Source organism: Macrobrachium nipponense, chromosome 4, assembly GCF_015104395.2.
Source record: "Macrobrachium nipponense isolate FS-2020 chromosome 4, ASM1510439v2, whole genome shotgun sequence".
NCBI classification, from domain to species: Eukaryota; Metazoa; Arthropoda; class Malacostraca; order Decapoda; family Palaemonidae; genus Macrobrachium; species Macrobrachium nipponense.
This window is the reverse complement of record NC_061100.1, coordinates 19,588,008-19,606,726: the sequence shown is the minus strand read 5'-3', so window position 1 is coordinate 19,606,726 and position 18,719 is coordinate 19,588,008. Positions and strand designations below refer to the sequence as shown.

The window sequence follows — 18,719 nt, the reverse complement described above, 5'->3', positions numbered from 1 at the left end:
AACACCTTTCTTACTAGTTTTAAACTAATGCAAATGCAATTGACAATATAAACAACATGGCGCCTTCCAATATGGCGTCGCTGTGAGGCACGAGTACGTGGGAGGAGTGACCCTAAGGTTGTAAGTCTCAAAGAAAAAAAATAAAAATAAAAATGAAGAATAGGAACCAAGGAACCAGAGAAATCTGAGTAGCCCAGGGGGTCTAGCCAGCATCGGCCCCGCCCCGCCTTCAGCGTTATAGGATACCAGGGCACACTTGTCCCATGTGTGTATGTGTTAACATAACGCGCGAGGCACTATGTACGAAACAGGGTACACACACACACACGCGTGCTCTTAATAAAATTGCGTAATATAATTGTTGTGGTGATTTTTTATATATATGTATATATATTATTGATTCGTTAATTAATTAATTTATTTTTATTTTTTTATATATTTTTTTTGCTAGTAACTGATATCCTCTTTTTCAGTTTTTCACATCACCTTCTGATACTTCTTACTAATGAATACCATATTCTTTGGAAATTTCAATTTCAATTCGGTTGCCACTTGAGTTACTAGCAAAAAAAGATTAATTAACAAAATAATTAGTAATATATATATATATATATATTATATATATTATATATATATCGTATATATATACAGTCAAATTTCTCCCTTTGAGAAGTCTCCCTATTTTCAAATTTCCCCATTGACAAATCTCCCTATTTTCAATTTTCTCCATTTGCAAATCTCCCTACTTTCAAATTTCCCAATGTCAACTCTCCCTATTTTCAAATATCTGCTACCTAGATTCACCCAGCCTTATGCTAACACGGGCTCTTGCTCTTCGACAGCCCGTCATTTCCAATCTCGTTTTCAAATCTGCCAATTTTCAAATATCTCCGTCGTTAAATCTACTCAACGTCAAACTTCCCCATTCCCAAATCTCGTTTACAAATCTCCCCGTTTTCAAGTATCCCGTTGTCAAATCTCCATGTTGTCAAAAATCTCCGTTGTCAGACAGAAATCTCCGCAACTCGATTCAGCGTCCATGTTGGCTTCTGGTTGTGGCATTAAGTATATCTTAGTTTTAGCAGACCACTGAGCTGATTAACAGCTCTCATAGGGCTTGCCAGAAGGATTAATAGATAGTTTTGCGTAGCTAAGAACCAATTAGTTACTTAGCAGCGGGATCTACAGCTTCTTGTGGGATCCAAACCACATCGAGAAATGTATTTCTAACACCGGAAATAAATTCCTCTGGTTCCTTGCTGGCAGAGCGGGGAATCGAACTGGCTGTAGCGTAAGCAGGTTGTGTGACTGGGAGCTAATTTGAGCTAGCCTGTCCCTTTTTCCTTCTTCTTCTTCTTCGTCTGCTTCCTTTTAACAACAGGAATGAATATTTATGAGTGGCAGTGGCTGGCAGTACGGTACAGCAGAGCTGAAATTGGTCGTGGGAACAGCGACCTGCTTGCCTGCCTGCCTGCCTGCCCGGCAGCAGCGCCACAGACAGCCGCCTCGTCTCCTGTGTAAACTGTGTTGTCTGTACACCCTACCCCCCTGCCCCACCCTATGCCCTACTCTGCCATGTGGCTTGTGGGTACGGGCTCTCTCTCTCTCTCCCTCTCTCTCTTATACATGCGTATGCGCATATACTTTGTCAGTCAGTGAATTTGTAAAAAAAAAAAAAAATTCTCTGATTATATATGTATGTATATATAATGTGCGTGTGCATTTTCAGTCAATAAGATTTTCTCCTCTCTCTCTCTCTCTCTCTCTCTCTCTCTCTCTCTCTCTCTCTCTCTCTCCTCTCTGCTCTCTCTCTCTCTCTCTCTCATGCAGCTCACTTTTCTAATTGACCTCATTTAAGGGATTGATAATGGCCCCACGCCACCCGTCTCCTTGCATGCCAAACACTCGCTTGCTGGTTTTTATCTCCGTCATCTGTTTGACTGTTAAGGAAATGGCGGTTCCTTGTCGTCTTTTGGATGGTGCGGAGCGAGATAGAGAGAGTTTGAGAGATGGCCGGTCTTCCTACATTTTACGAATTTCGTGAATTTTATGAGTGGTGGTTTCGTTACTGAGATACGACATACATCACCCCCCAGTTAGAATGTCGTCTCGAGGTTTTTGTTTCATGAACAAATTCTTAGTTTCTGCTACTTGATCCAAGGCACCGCCGAAGAGAATGAGACCTCGTTCGTGTTCCATAAACAAGATGCACCCAGGATCCAAGTATCCAAAGGAATGGTTATTACGTTCCTTAGCTGAAATGGAACACATATACGTATATACGTATCTTCATCATCCAAGTTCCTGCTCAGGAATGTTGTCAGACGTGCCTTATAACAGATTCGGGGTATATAAAGTCACACTTCTCGGATGCCTTAACATATAACAATTTGCGTATCGAAAGTCATAGTTCTCGCCTTCCTTAACGAATATGTCTACAATTTGTAACATATACGGGTCACCCAAGTTGCTGACCAGTAATGTCTGAGGCGCCCCTTATAACCTAAACTAGAGCAACGGGTGGCTTTCTAGTAATCGATCGGAATAATTGCTCCTCGCGTTCGCCAGCCGACAGATATATATATATATTATATATATATATATATATATATATATATATATATATATATATATAGATATATATATATATATATATATATAGCTGCAAGACCGATTTAGTTCAGAATAAACAAACTTTATATCTCGGGCAAAGCTTAGTTGCACGTGCCTCGAGTAGAATATTAGTTCTCTCTCTCTCTCTCTCTCTCTCTCTCTCTCCCTCGGTCTCTCTCGTCTTTCTCTCTCGTCTCTCTCTCTCTCTCTCTCTCTCTCTCGTTGCTGCTGCTGCTGCTCCACGGATTCATTCATAAGGTCGGCATCTGACCATTCTCAGGGACAATTAGGAAGGCAGAGAACTCGCTCGCTGGCTGGGTTACTACTGATGAAGCTTAATTAAGTGACACTGACTCTCTTCCTTCTGTGACGCCTTTCGTCTCCTGCAAAGAAAGAGAAGAAGATAGTGGTCTGTGAATGGCTTCGTCGTCGTCCCATTTGGGGCGAATGAAGAAGAGTGCCTCGTCGAGGCTCTCCTGGTTGACAGTGATGATACTATTGTGCGTTTTAATTGAGGAAGCGTCTCAGTGGCGTGATCGGTATGGTCTTGGCGTGCCACCTCGGTGGCCGCGAGCTCGATACTAGGGCATTCCGTTGAGGTGTGAGAGATGAGTATTTCTGGTGATAGAAGTTCACTCTCGACGTCTGTTCGGAAGTCACGTAAAGCCGTTGGTCCCGTTGCTGAATAAACCCCTGGTGGTTCCATGCAACGTGAAAACACCATACAAACAAACAAACAATTTTGATTGAGGCTTATCTTTCTTTCTTTCTTTCTGTCTCCTCACTCGTTCCCATTTGCGTCCCACAACATCTAACCAACCACCAACTTAAAATCTCACTGCCTAGGATAACAGTCCCTTATGGATATGACAAACAAATTCTCCCATACCATTTCTGTTCTCCCCGAGGCATCGAACGCGTCTTATTCTGTTCCGAGTCGAAACTGGGCACCAAACTTAGGCAAAACCTTCTTCTCAAGTGTCCGTCGAGGTGTTTATTGTTGTTTCCTCGGGGCTGGTAACATGAGTGGCGCGTTTTTGTTGTTTTTCCCTAGAAGTGATTGATGGGAAGATACGAACTTGTCGTGTGGGAGAGAGACGTTGCTGGGTGGTTGGTGGGGGGGGGGAGAATTGATACGTCTTCTTCTTCCCTCCTCTTTCCATCAGAACCTCTGGAGAGAGGAACTTGCTTGCTTTGAACATGTTAAGAGTGTGTGTGCTTTACACAGGTTTAGTACTTTAAAAAAGTCAATTTCACTCTTGTAAATTACAGCTCAACCCGTATAATTGCGTATGAACTTTTAAATGCGCTCCGGTTTGACAAGCTGTGTATGAGCGTTTTTAAATCTTTCAGCTTTGACAAGTTGACTTTCTTTTGTAAGAACAAGAAGTACCGCTTCAAAGCTCATCCAAAACAGGTTACTTTAGTGTTTCCGCGGCCCGCACGTTTAATTTGAACCTAATGCAAGATTACATGAATATTTAATCTCGAGTAGCATTGACTTCAGTTTCATAATGCACAATTTTTAGTTTATCATCTTGGATGTGCCCATAGTTATCCATGTTGATTATAGGTGGATGAGATTTTCTTGTGGTCCATGTGAAGTATCTCTCTCTCTCTCTCTCTCTCTCTCTCTCTCTCTCTCTCTCTCTCTGAGAGGTCTAAAATAATACATTGCATAAAGTTCGGGTGACCAGGCGTATAAGGAAGGTCAGTGGCTTCCGTGCGGGCGAGAAAGTGTCGTCGAAATTCTGCACATACTTTGCATAGGTGAATCGAGTTGATATCGGGTTCTTTTTTTTTTTTTTTTTTTTTTTTTTTTTTTTTTTTTTTTTTTTTTTTTTTTTTTTTTTTTTTTTTTTTTTTTTTTTTTTTTTTTTTTTTTTTTTTTTTTTTTTTTTTTTTTTTTTTTTTTTTTAATGATCCACCTTACTATTCTTAGATGCATAACTGTTCTCTAACTCCTCTTCTTCTTCTTCTTCCTCTTCCTCTTCTTCTTGTTTACAGAGGCCGAGAAACCAGTGACCCCGTGGAAAATATTTGAGAGTTATCAAACAGATTAGCAACATCCCGTCTCTCTCAGCTCGATTCAGTATCTGGGTAAAAGATGGCCCGTGCTTTTTTTTTTCTCTCTTATTTGCCAGTGGCCGAGGGGTTCATGCGAGGCCACCAATGAGGAAGTCAACCCCCAGGAAATGCCTCATCATCATCATCATCATCATCATCATTGTAGTTGATGTCATCATTCGTAAAGAGAGGAGAAGGCGATGCCGCTTGCGATTTGAGCTTTGCCGTTGGCGTTCGTGCTTTCTTTTTCTCTTTTCGCTTTTTCTTAAAGAATTTTGCGCCTAAGGACACCTTATGAATGAAAGTTCATAACCCATTGAGTGACTTTTCGGTTAAGCCTCAACCTGGCGTGACAACGGTCGTGGTCACCGAGGAAAGAATTGGAAAGCTGGCTGGCTCTTGAAGGAACGAAGAGAGAGGCTAGTAGGAAAATAGTGAAGATCCCCAGTATCTCTCTCTCTCTCTCTCTCTCTCTCTCTCTCTTCCTTAGACCGTCACTTCATCAGTTAATGCCACCACACGTTACAGTCCTCCCCCCCCCCCACCACTCCCCTCTAGGGGTCTCCTGACCCCGGTGGGAGAGGGCAGGTGAACTGTCTCTTTGAGCGAATGACCAAGGTTGAAAGGTCCACGGTTTCTCTTCGGTCTCGGAATAGGGAATTTTTTAAAAAATCTATATAATTTAATCGTTTTTTACGTCTTTGATGGGAAACTGATACATATTTATACATACACACACATATATATATATATAATATATATACATATATATATATATATATATATGTGTGTGTGTGTGTGTGTGTGTGTGTGTGTGTGTTAGGCCTTTTTTTTTAGCTTAAATGAAAGCGACAAATGCAATTGTCTAATGCAAATCGAAGTTACGGAAAAGAAGTTTAATAATGTTCCTTCTCTAATTAATTCAGTTCGTACGATAATGATTCTCTCTCTCTCTCTCTCTCTCTCTCTCTCTCTCTCTCTCTCTCTCTCTCTCTCTCTCGAGGTGTGTGTGTGTGTGTGTTTTTTTTTTTTGGGGGGGGGGGCGGTTGGGGGTTGGGTGGGAAATCGTGATAGACTGGTGGTGATTTGCAAGACGGAAACCTCCTAACCGAACGAAACTTCCCAGGAACTTCAATGAAGTTGACTCCGGGCATGATTGTTGTTGTACTGTGGTGTTTTAGAAGTTAGTGAGTGGGGGGAGGTGGAGGGGTGGGGGGAGGTGAGGGGGAAGGGGGGGAAAGGGGGGGAGGGGGTTGTGAGAGGAGACCTGGATGGATGCTCGAGATGTGAATTACGGGAGAAAGTGGGCGTGTCTTACGGGTTTAGTGACTCACGGGCGGGTTAAGACAAGGCGGCAACCCCGCCCCCCGACCGCCCGCCCTCCTCCGAACTCCTTGAGAAATTTTGACTCCTCCCCCCCCCCCCCCCACAACCTCCTCCTCCTCCTCCTCCTCCTCCTCCTCCTCCAGTCTCTTTCCTTTCTCTCATAGCGACGTTGCCCTTCGAAGCCTTACTGGAGGCGATGCACAGGTACGAGAAATTCTTCTCCCAGTCAAAAGGGGCAGCTGACTCCTGAGACCAAAGGTTGGGCTCTCTCTCTCTCTCTCTCTCTCTCTCTCTCTCTCTCTCTCTCTCTCGTGTCCAGTGACACGAATCTGCTCCATGCGAAGTCATTCTCATTTGCTACTAGACGTGTCTCCGGGCCATGGAAGCCTCTGATTGGAATCATCCGATGGAGGGATCAACCTCTTGCTAGCTCAGTGTTCTCCTTCGCCTGTCGTCTGTGCAGCTCATGCGGCGCACTGTAGACATTACTTCGGGTTCTTTGCAGCGTGCCTTCCTTAGGCTCCTAGCTGCAAACCCCCTTTTACTGCACCTCCTTTCATATCCGCTTTCTTCCATCTTACTTTCCACCCTCTCCCAACAATTGATTCATAGTTACTCCTTTCGAACTTTTATTGTCAATTTTCGTTTCAGCGCTGAATGACCTCTAAGGTCCCAGTGCTTAGCCTATGCCCTATGTTCTATATTCAATCAATCAATCAGTCAATCTTTCGCCTGTTGTAGGTTGTAGATCTTTCGCTGATTGACTGAAATGAAGTTGAACTGTTCTAGCTGATTGGCTGAAATGTAGTTGAACTTAGCTGATTGGCTGGAATGAAGTTACACTATTCTATCCATTTCGCTGATTGGCTGGAATGAAGTTGAACTGTTGTTCACTTGTTGATAAGCTGTAATAGAGTTAGACTAGTGCTGAGTTATGAAACTCTCTCTCTCTCTCTCTCTCTCTCTCTCTCTCTCTCTCTCTCTCTCTCTCTCTCTCTCTCTCTGAACTACTGGACTGAAAATCTATCAAGCGTATTTTGTATTATTCATGATAAGGAAGGAATGACTACCCTGCCTACAGCTACTGAAAAATATTTGAACCAAAAAATATCAACCCTTTTTAAAACCTGTCAGCCATAAAGATCCATCCGTCGTCATTCAACTTCGACTTGCTTTCCAGGATTTGTAAATGGAACGTTGGTTCAAGATCTATAACTTTATTGGCTAATTATTCCCTCCATTGAAGGTACTGAAACGTTCGATTTTGAGTCTGACCCAAACCGTCAATACTCTCGGTATACGAGTATGTGAAAACAACGCAAAATCTTCAAACAGAAATACACACACACACACACACACACACACACACACACACACACACACACAGAGTGCCTCAGTGGCGTGGTTGGTATGGTGTTGGCGTGCCACCTCGTTGGCCGCGAGTTCGGTTGTCGGGCATTCCATTGAGGTGTGAGAGATGTGTATTTCTGGTGATAGAAGTTCACTCTCGATGTGGTTCGAAAGTCACGTAAAACACCAAATAAATAAACAAACACACACACGCGGTTCAGAAGGACTGTGTGCGTGCGTGCGGGCGCCGTTCGACTTGAAAAGGAAATGTGCATTACACAGAAGAATGCTTCGAAGTACCTGCATTGTGGGTCCTTAGGTCGTTCGGTGCCTGTTACATAGGCTGAATGATCCCGCTGGTGATGCTGCCTGAATGTTGGTCGTCCATTGCTCGTTGTTGGTTTGTTTGTGGATGCTGGTTGATTTCTTTGATTGTTTTTGTCTTAAATGCAGTTGCTGACTCAGTTTCTCGTTGTTATTATTGTTATTGTTATTATTATTATTCCGTTGAAAAGAATGACACTCTGTATGCCATTCATTTCAACGAAGTTTGCCCCAATGAAGGTCTCCTTCCAACATATTATTATCACTATTATTATTATTATTATTATTATTATTATTATTATTATTATGATTATTATTTTGTTAAAAATGGTTGCTGCTTCAGCACTATTAATCTTGTAAAGAGTCTTCTCTATTTTCCTGAAGCAGCAACCATTTTTAACAAAACTAGCCTACGAGAGGGTCTTCATCCGAAATATTATTATTATTATCATTATTATTATTATTATTATTATTATTATTATATTATTATTATTATTATTATTATTATTATTATTATTATTATTATTATTATTATTATTATTATTATTATTCGGAAGATTCGGAAGATGAACCATATTCATATAGAACAATCCCACAGGGGCCATTGACCTGAAATTCAAGCTTCCAAAGAATGTGGTGTTCATTTCAAATCAATTACAGAATGTAATAGGAAATCCAGAAAGATGGGATCAGTTGTTAGAAGAGAACAAATAATAATTGATAATTAGATAGATAAAAATGTAAGTAAATAATCATACACGAGGGGAATTACTTCAGGATCAGGTAGATTTTGTAGATTTTCCAGTACTTCCTTTAGTTCAAAATTAACCATCACATTCCTGAGCATGCGCAGTTTATATAGTACCCATATTCAGTGAAAATAAATATTTCGATTTTTGTCTACATTCATTTGACTTAATAGTCATACACATCTTTTAGACGACAAGAAAACATACCTATCAAAAAAAAAAAATTATTGAAGGAAAAAAGTGCAAATTGTTCCCTTGTGAAGTCGGCCATAAGGCGTGATGCCCGTGGATAATTGACCTCAAAAAAAGGGGCGATCAATAATTCACATGTGCAACCCACGACAATGAGTGGACAAAACGTTTTTTTTAACCTACCTAATCTGTTGTTCACCGAAAAATGTATAGTCATTAAAAATCTTTACGGTTAACCTTAAAACATGTTGCGTACATGTTATTCTCTCTCTCTCTCTCTCTCTCTCTCTCTCTCTCTCTCTCTCTCTCTCTCTCTCTCTCTCTCTCTCTCTCCTCTTTTTCCTTGTCAGTTCACCAGTCTAAAAGAACTTATTGGATGGCGTATGAAGGGGGAATGCGATGGCCACAGATGACCACCTTGGGTACCGTAGGGGTTAGTGGGAGGGAGGGGCAGGGGTATTGGATCAGTGATGACCCATTGTTCTTTAGTCTTGCCCAAGGAGGGGGGTCGGGGATGGGTGAGAGAGGGAGAGAGAGAGACACTCTATGGGCATGATACTCTTGAAGAGTCAGTCATATGTGACGCCACAGAAGAGGGAGGGATTTTTTTTAAGGGGGGAGAGGGTTGAGGGGTGGTGGGTATTTCGATGGGACAGATATGTTGAGTGACCCCCTCTCCCTCCTGCCCACCTTTCTCCCCCCTCCTCCCCCTTCCTTCTCATACCCTATGTCTGCTCTTCGCCACACTTGTCCTCAGACATCAGATGGTGTCACCACCTGACGGTGTTGGATCCCAGGTGTCCTTTCTCTCTCTCTCTCTCTCTCTCTCTCTCTCCTCTCTCTCTCTCTCTCTCTGAAATGCTAAATGTTTAAATTTATTTGAATTGATCTTACTACTTTGTTCAACGGTTATAATTGTATTATAAAGAGCATTTGTAAGTTCCCTTGATTCTTTTGCCTGTCGTCGCGCTGTGGATTTCTGTCGAATATCGCCTCTTTTTCCCCCAAGAGTCCTGTTCCTGTATCCTTCATTCTTTTAGGAGGTCTGGTTTCGTCATGAGACTCTCTCTCTTTCTGCCCACTTTTTTTTATTTTTTTATAAGCTGCCCGTTTCTGTGGGCATCCAGTTATCCTTTTAGATGCAATCGCATACTTTGGAGAGACCTTCTCGTATGGCTTTGCCTTTAGTTTTGTTTACGTGGTTCAGTTATCTGTCTTCAGTTTGGTTTACATGCTCCAGTAATCTGCCTTTAGTTTGGTTTACATACTTTAATAATCTGCTATCTCTTCGATTATGTCTTTTGCAGCTGCTGACTATTTATGCAAGTAACGCCGTTGGATTTATCGACATATTTTTTTTTTTTTTTTTTTTTTTTTTTGCCCCACTCCACTGTGTTAAACTATAGTTCGTCAGGTTGATTGGGGCATTATGGCGCGTTCCATGAATATGGATGCGTGTTCTTAGTAATGACGATAACTACCTCGAATGTCTGAATAAACATCGGAAAGCACACGTCTCACAAAACTCCGGGTCGATCTTCATGAGCGGGCGGTCCAATGACGTCCCGAATCTCGGGGTATTGCATCCCAGCCGTTGCGTTGCATATCCATACCGGTTCTTTTCTTTGGGGACGCGCTTTATTTGGGCCTGATTATCGGGCCAAGTCGGGTAGTTCTCACAAGGTAGCGGCGGCGACGACGGCACCTCAGAGGAGCATTGTTGATCTGCTTGTTTTTATTTAGACCCCCGAAAAAAGAAACACCGTACCGGTGACCCGGGGTTGGAATATTATATTATTTGCTGGGGCGCCTTCCCAGCCCAGCCACGCTGGGAATTGCTTGAAGTGAACCTTTTGCTACGTGGACTAGTTATAGGCAGCGCTCTCATTTTGTTTTTACTCAACTAGACAGGTCTCTGATTTTTTTGCGTCCGTGATGAGTGCAAGGGGATCTGGAGGGAGGTAGATACCTTGAAGTTAAGGAAAAATTATAAATTATTAGCTCAGTTCTTGGCCTGGAATATGAAATGCAATTTATGTTCGACGAAGGTTTTAGATGAGCATTTATAGCTTTTTTTTTTTCTTTAACTAAGCATTTATAGCAACTTTATTTTTATTTTATTTTATGGTCCTGTTAGTGACCCAGTTCTAATCTCAGGTCAATGAAATTCTCGCTTTTACCTTCGCCCCTGAAGTGGAACGGAAGATATGTTGCAATCGTCGTCCAATGTTGTTTCGTTAGTAAACATTATTTCACAACTTGCCAAACACATGTCAGCTCAATTTTGCACCCTCGTTCAACTGGTGGCAAAGATGATGGAGTGGTCCAGTTTTGGAGAAAATCTGTCTGGACGGTAATCTGATTTTGACGAAATACCCCCATTGGAATTCCAGGAAACTCGGCTCCCGTAGTCTTGTGCGGCCAGTGGTGGAGGTGGTTGGATAATTTGAAGATTTTCTTTGTAAATTACAGATAACAAATCTTTCCAACTCCTTACATACTTTGTCGTCCGACTGTTATACTCACGGTCTGCCCGAGAGCGTTCAGAACCTGTACTGGCATAAGGCCAGCTGAATTGAGAACGACTGTTATACCTGTGAAGCTGAGTTAAAGTCTGACATAAAGCTATTGAATACATCAAGTTATTGGCATTTGATGTTAATTTATATAAATTTGAGGGTTTGTAGAAAGCTTCTAGTGAATACTTTTTAGTCCACAGATGATAATTTCATCTATGGGAAAGTCTTCATTGGTTAGTTACTGATATTCATATTATAGATTCCTAAATCGTGATTTTTAGTCGTTTTTTTTTCCTTCATACTGATCTTCACAAATTGATTTTGAAAACACCTGAAATGAGAAAAGAAAATGAAAGAAAGGTTTAATGACGGTGAAGACTTACTTACTCCGTCCTGAAAGCCTGAGGGAAGGGTAGGAGTGAGAGGGGGTTGTTCCTCCTCCTCCCCCTACTCCTCCTACTTCTTCTTCATTCGGTGGGAACGGAAGCCTTCTTCTTCTCCTCCTCCTCCTCATCATCATCATCGTCATCCTCCTCCTCCTTCCTCCTCCCGAATCCACTCGGGGCGATTGGCTGGAGGCAAAAACCGGAGATAAATTACAATCCGCTGACTGGTGGTATAGTGGTGGCGAGAAGACCGTCTTCCGAGCGATATGTGATTGGTGCTCATAGCTGGCGAGAAGGGCGGTGATTGGCGGACAGGTGTTTGCAATTATGGCTTTGCTGCTGGTACAGGAGACACGACACACACACACACACACACAAAACTTCAGCGTTCTCACACGAGGTACTGCTTGCTCTCTCTCTCTCTCTTCTCTCTCTCCTCTCTCTCTCTCTCTCTCTCTCTCTGTCGTCACCTGTTATCTATCTCTCTCCATCTCCCGTCCGCCTCTTTGTCTCTCTCGCCTGTGTGACCAATCTGGCAGATCGGAAAATACACCACTTCTGGGACGCGAATTAATTACCGGTGCTTAAGACTTCGCTGTAATGGTAGAAGGCGGGTCCATCATAACAGCAGCGCCCCTTCTGTATATCTCTCCCACTCCGTTCAGTCCGATGGAGTCGATTACTCTTAAGCTCCCTTTAATCAAAACCACTCGTGGCTTTGGTTCCCAAACCAGTTCCAGTCTTGATCAGAGCTCTCTCTCTCTCTCTCTCTCTCTCTCTCTCTCTCTCTCTCTCTCTCTCTCTCTCTTCGCGTTGTCCTTTTCTCTCTCTCGGCTTTGGGTTTCATCAGATTGGTTCTAAAACACCCACGATATCATTGACGCCTGTCCGTGTCGTATGGTCTTCCGAAGTCTAAGGTTTCGGGAGGTGTCCCCTTAAGATAAGGTGTTGTGTTTGCCCTCTTCCTCCTCCTCCTCCTCCTCCTCTTCGAGATTTTATGTGTATGTGTAAGTATGTGTGTGTGTGTATAAGCAGCTACCCTCATGGTGAATCTTGATCCCTTATAGGGGACTGGTGATCTCTCTGCGTGCACTCTGACCTAACTTGTTTCTCACAGTACCTCCTCCTCCTCCTCCTCCTCCTCCTATCAATACCTCACCCACGACTACCACCTCACCCCATACTCATCGTCCTGTCTGGTTTGAACCTCCAGCCTTGTGCTAATCCCCCTCCCTTCATACAACTGTATTAGAGAGAGAGAGAGAGAGAGAGAGAGAGAGAGAGAGAGAGAGAGAGAGAGAGAGAGAGAATCTTCTTCCTCCCTTTGGGTAAACCACAGCGTTTCGGTAATGTCATCTCCCGAGGTGGGTCATTACCCGACATGCAAAATATCCTGCCATGGTATAATCTCCGCAGAGGGGTATATAATCGTTCCAAAGCGTCTCCGGGCTCTATGCTTTTACTTCTCTTGAGTCTCTTTATATATATCTATATTTATGCATGTATGCTGAGTATGTTAACCCCTGCGCTAAGCACACTAAATTACCGGGTACGTTCTTGAATTTCTCGGGATGGAATGGAACCAGTTGGCTTGGTTTAAGGAAAAGGTGGGATGGGGCCACAGTGAAAGTGAAGTTTCCCAGGGGTGGCTGCAGCTCTTTCCCGATTTTCGGTGGCTAAAACCATGTTTTAAATGACGGTGATAAAAAGCAAAATTGCTGGTAATGGTGAAAGATATTCGCCTCATTAAAAAGTTGTCTGTTTGCTCTCCTTTAGGAACAGTATACAAATTTTGCTTTACTCAAAGAATAAATGAACTCGTTTAATAGTTTCTGTTACGAACAAGTGAAAAGTTGAGGAATATTGAATAGCGTGAGATTATTGCGTCGATTATCACGAAATGATGACCATTCGTGTCCTGTGTATATTTTTAAAGGTTCAGAGCCACGGAGTGTGGGTATATGCCTTCCTTTTAATGGGCATGGGTTAACTGTTACATTCGAGAAACTTGTGATAACTTAGGTCCCAAGACACTTGCTCGCTCCTGTAAACATATATTTTTTAAGGACCATCTGATTTTGGTATCATCAAGTTCCGTTTTTGTTTTGAGGGATTATTTATTCTCCTCTCTCTTACTCTCTCTCTCTCTCTCTCTCTCTCTCTCTCTCTCTCTCTCTCTCTCTCTCTCTCTCTCTAAGACATCGCATGCCCGGATTCCTCCTCCCACGAACTACCTTAATGATAAGAGGGCACTACCGCGGAATGGTGAACCCGTTGCCTCGGGAGGAAGGATTAGAATGGGTATGGGGGGGGGGGGGGGGAAGGACCCTCTTACTGGGTCCTGGAGGGAATAGGGCTGCCCTTAGATGATGGGTAGGTAGCATGCCAAGGGTTCGAAATTGACACGAAAGAAGAAGGAGTCGATGAAGAAGGGTTATAATATATATAATATATATGTGTGTGTGTGTGTGTGTGTGTGTGTGTGTGATGTGTGTGTATATATATATATATATATATATATATATATATATATATATATATATAGCAATTGTAATAGCCACTATGCCCTCTTAACTCTATATTTAGTAGAGAAAACTAGAATGAGATTGGGAAGAGTTGAGCAAAAACCGCTGAGAGGAAACGGCAGAACGTGGGAAAGCAGACGCAAGGAGACGATTCCAAAGCCTTGCTGTTCGGATGATAATAGTACCCGAACTTCATCAGTCAAAATGTGGGACGTGGTGTTGTGTGGGTGTTACTTGGCCGTCTTTAAAGGTCTTCAAGTTTCAATTTAATAATGTAGAGAGAGAGAGAGAGAGAGAGAGAGAGAGAGAGAGAGAGAGAGAGAGAGAGAGAGAATGTTATTCTGAATGAACCATCCATGACGATATGAGAGGAAAGGCTCAAAGGATCCGTATGTGTAGTGGAATCACCAGCTGTTAACCCGACCTCCCCATTTAGACCCCTTCCATATATACTTCTGAGTTTGAGTGACCAGAAAATGAGTCTCTCTCTCTCTCTCTCTTCTCTCTCTCTCTCTCTCTCTCTCTCTCTTCCTCTCTCTCTTCCTCTCTCTCTCTCTCTCTTAATGTGTCCCCCATGTGGCTAGTTGTTAACAATGGTAAAGTTAAACCAACCTTGTTTCAACGATAAGGGAGAATCCCTATAGACGGCTAGTGTGTCCTCAGCGCACCTCACGTGGTGCACTGTAGGCATTAATAAAGGGTGTTAGCAGCGTCCCTTTGTCCCCACTTTCTAGCAGCTACTTTTCAACCATTCTCGTTTCCTCTCCTCCACCTTGCTGTTCAACCTCTCGAACTATTATAACTCAGTGCAATTTGGGGGTTTCTCTTGCTTCCACTTTTAGTACATTGTAATCTTTATATATTCTAGATGTCTCATATCTTGCTGTCCAACCACTCCAACTCTGAATGGCCGGAAGTGGCCAGGGTCTTGGCGTGACAGCCTGATTTTCGCAAATCCGTCGATCATTCATTAAAGAGTTTTATCGAATGGTTTTCTATACTCAATCATCCACCAAATCACCCGCTCATCATTCTTCCTCCGTGACCCTCCTCCTGTTCCTCCTCGCACTTGCTGAGCCAAGTGTGGAGGACGGTGATAGGTAGCAGCCGGCCAGGTCAGCATGTAAATGTGCCATCGTGCAGAAGTTGTTGGCTGGGGTTTCTCAGGAGGGCCTGAGATCTGAAGAGGTGGGTGGTGGTGGTGGTGGTGGTGGGCGGCTCGGAAGGACGAACGCCAGGAGAGAAAACCATCTCAAGAATGATGATGGATTTAACACTGTTTGGTGTGGTTCCTCTTCTTCTTCTCCTCCTCTGAATCATCTGCTTGCCGTTTGCACCTTCTTTCTCTCTGTTGTGATATTGTGCGTTGTAGGTTTAGAGTTTTCGCTTACTCGGGGAGTAAGCCTTCAAACCACTTTGTGGTTGTTGTTGTTTTTCTTGTTCTTGTTTGGGGTGTAGGAAAGCCCTATGGAAAAGCCAAAAAAAATTCTGAAAAAGGTGTTTTGCGTTGAGTTGAAGATGTAGGAATATATATGATTTATTTATTAGCATGAAAATGTAAACAATAAATAATGTGCATGTTAAAAGTACAGAACAATTCTTTCTAATAAAATATAGCCTGTTTATTTTAATTTTTGTTGGTGAAACAACGCTCTATTTGACCGTAGATTTTAGCATGCTCTCCGAGTAAGCTGGAGGTCGCCTCACGCCTTGTTTTATTTTATTTTATATATATATTACCCATCTTAAATTGGAATCATACTCTAATGGCAAAGGGTTATTATTTTCGACTTGTATCTCTGATCGGTCGTTAGTTCCCCGTTGAGCGTTATTGCATTCACGATGTGCCATTGTATTCTCGTCTTTATGTAAAATGAATCGAAAGAAAAATTCATGTAAAACCAATAATCAAGGTTTCTGGAACTCATTAATAATCTCTTGTCACGTAGTTGACAGTTGATCTCTATTATGTCTGAATCTATTAACTAAAGAGGTTAAAAGTTACCAAAACTTTCACGACGAGCTGATATTTGAAAAAGTATGTTTATAGTTTTTCTCACCCAAGTTTAAGTCAGGTAAAGTGTTACTTTTCCTAACAAATCTCATAAAATAAAATTTAATCATTTTTTAAGACAAGTTGATATTTGAAAAAGTATGTTTATAGTTTTTCTCACCCAAGTTTAATTCAGGTAAAATGTTACTTTTCCCAACAAATCCCATAAAATGAAATGTAATCAATTTTCTCCTCTTCTCTTCTCGCAGATGTACCGACGAGTTCGTCGGCGAGTACTGCCAGCACCCGAATCCCTGTCGGAACGGCCCTGGCTCCCGGTGCCAGAACGGCGGCACTTGCAACGTCATTCTGTCGCACCCGGTCCCCAAATTCAATTGCCTGTGCCCCGTCGGGTACCGGGCGTCCCTATGCGAGATCGCCGTGCCCAACGCGTGCGACGCCGACCCCTGCCTCAACGGTGCCACCTGCCAGCTGCTGGCGCTCGACACCTACAGGTGCCAGTGTCCCACGGGCTTCCACGGCGAAAAATGCGAGAAGGTGGACCACTGCGCCTCCAAGCCCTGTCGCAACGGGGCCACCTGTCACTCCACGGAAAAGACCTTCAGGTGCACGTGTCCTCCCGAGTTCACGGGGCACACGTGCACGTCGGACGTGAACGAGTGTGATCAGAGGCCGTGCAAGCACGGTTCCTGCTCCAACACCTTTGGGTCGTACACGTAAGTACAATCATGATCATTGTTGTTAGCAATGTTGTTAGCAAATTCCACTGGGGATAGAACGGAGCCAGTCAGTCGCCCTGCCGGTGATGAAGGCATTGTGTTTGGAAAAAGGAGATAGAAATGGAAATGCTTTACAAGATAGGACTTTGCCACTCGTATAATATTTGTCTTGTGAAGTTTGGTAATTAAATAACTCACATTGTCCCTCTTTTAACTATTCCCAGTCGAGAACAAAGAGCTCAATATAGTTCACGTTGCGATGCTCAGAAATTCGGTCGCAGCAAATTAGGGAGCGACTTTGCAGGAAGATTCCCTGAGCATTGCACAAATCAACAGGCTTTGGGGGGAGTTAATGCCCAGTTTAAAGATCACTCTCATCTTGGCGTGTTTTAAGTGTCTGTGTGTGTTTGTGGAAGAGTTAAATACACCTCCCGCTAAACCACGAGATTGTAGATTCACAATCCAAGTTCTGCCATTGGAAATTTGTAGTATCTCAGTTCTTTATGACGATGCTCTCTGATGCTCTCGAATTAGTTGTTTCGACTTTCGCAACGTCGATTATCTTTGCGTGAGTAAAAGATTGTCATTTTGATGTCTGTGGCGTTCATCTTAAAAGTTTGTTGCTCATTAAGTTACACGATTTATTTGACTGTCAAGTGTCTCCGCATTTTGTATTAGAATTATTCTCGTAACAGAAGCTACGTTATTTATCTTTGCATAACACTATGTACTGCCAAAATTCTCGCTGCATCGCTCGCATCGAACTTGTAAACGAAAGTTCAGATGGTTATATTCATAAAGCATTAAAATTGAAATATTTGGATCCTCAGACCTCCTGTTGCACTGACGCTAATCCTTGAAAACGTCTTGTATCTCCTTTCCAGATGTAACTGCGACCATGGATACACAGGGGTCAACTGCGAGAGTCCTTACGTCCCTTGTGAGCCGTCTCCCTGCCATAACGGAGGGACGTGCGAGCCGCAGGACTCCTTATCCTACAGGTGCCATTGTCCTACCGGTAAGTCAGCCATCTGAGATTCTTTGAGTGAATTGAGTGGTGGTGTTTGTGTACATGTATGTCACACTGAAACTTTTACTACTGCTAAAAGTTACTGTGAAACGTTTACGGTTACTGAAAGTTACTGTGTAACTTTTACTGCTACTAAAAATTACTGAAACCTCTACTGTTTACTAAAAGTCACCGCCAAACGTTTCCTGTTACTGAAAGTCACCGCCAAACATTTTCTGTTACTAAAAGTCACTGCCAAGCGTTTCGTGTTACTGAAAGTCACAGCCAAACGTTTACTGTTACTGAAAGTCACGGCCAAACGTTTTCTGTTACTGAAAGTCACGGCCAAACTTTTTCTGTCACTGAAAGTCACGGCCAAACGTTTTCTGTTACTGAAAGTCACGGCCAAACATTTACTGTTACTGAAAGTCACGGTCAAACGTATACTGTTACTGAAAGTCACGGCCGAATGTTTTCCGTTACTGAAAGTCACGGCCAAACGTTTTCTGTTAATGACTGAAAGTCACGGCCAAACGTTTTCTGTTACTGAAAGTCACGGCCAAACATTTACTGTTACTGAAAGTCACAGCCAAACGTATACTGTTACTGAAAGTCACGGCCAAACGTTTACTGTTACTGTAAGTCACCGCCAAACGTTTACTGTTACTAAAAGTCACCGCCAAACGTTTCCTGTTACTGAAAGTCACCGCCAAACGTTTATTGTTACTAAAAGTTATCGTCAAACATTTACTGTTACTGAAAGTCACTGACAAACGTTAACTGTTACTAAAATTTATCGTCAAACATTTACTGTTACTAAAAGTCACTGTCAAACATTTCTTGTTACTAAAAGTCACTGTCAAACATTTCTTGTTACTAAAAGTCACTGTCAAACATTTCTTGTTACTAAAAGTCACTGTCAAACA

At 42.6% G+C, this 18,719-nt stretch overlaps 1 protein-coding gene across 1 annotated transcript in view; it reads left to right on the top strand.

Annotated features, from left to right (window-relative positions):
* LOC135210750 (neurogenic locus Notch protein-like) overlaps positions 1–18,719 on the top strand; it is a 118,967-nt gene that overhangs the window by 84,406 nt on the left and 15,842 nt on the right. Inside the window, exons 3-4 of the mRNA XM_064243579.1 lie at positions 16,314–16,781; positions 17,669–17,802. Of these exons, the coding sequence (XP_064099649.1) occupies positions 16,314–16,781; positions 17,669–17,802 (602 nt within the window). The remainder of the gene's footprint in view (positions 1–16,313; positions 16,782–17,668; positions 17,803–18,719) is intronic.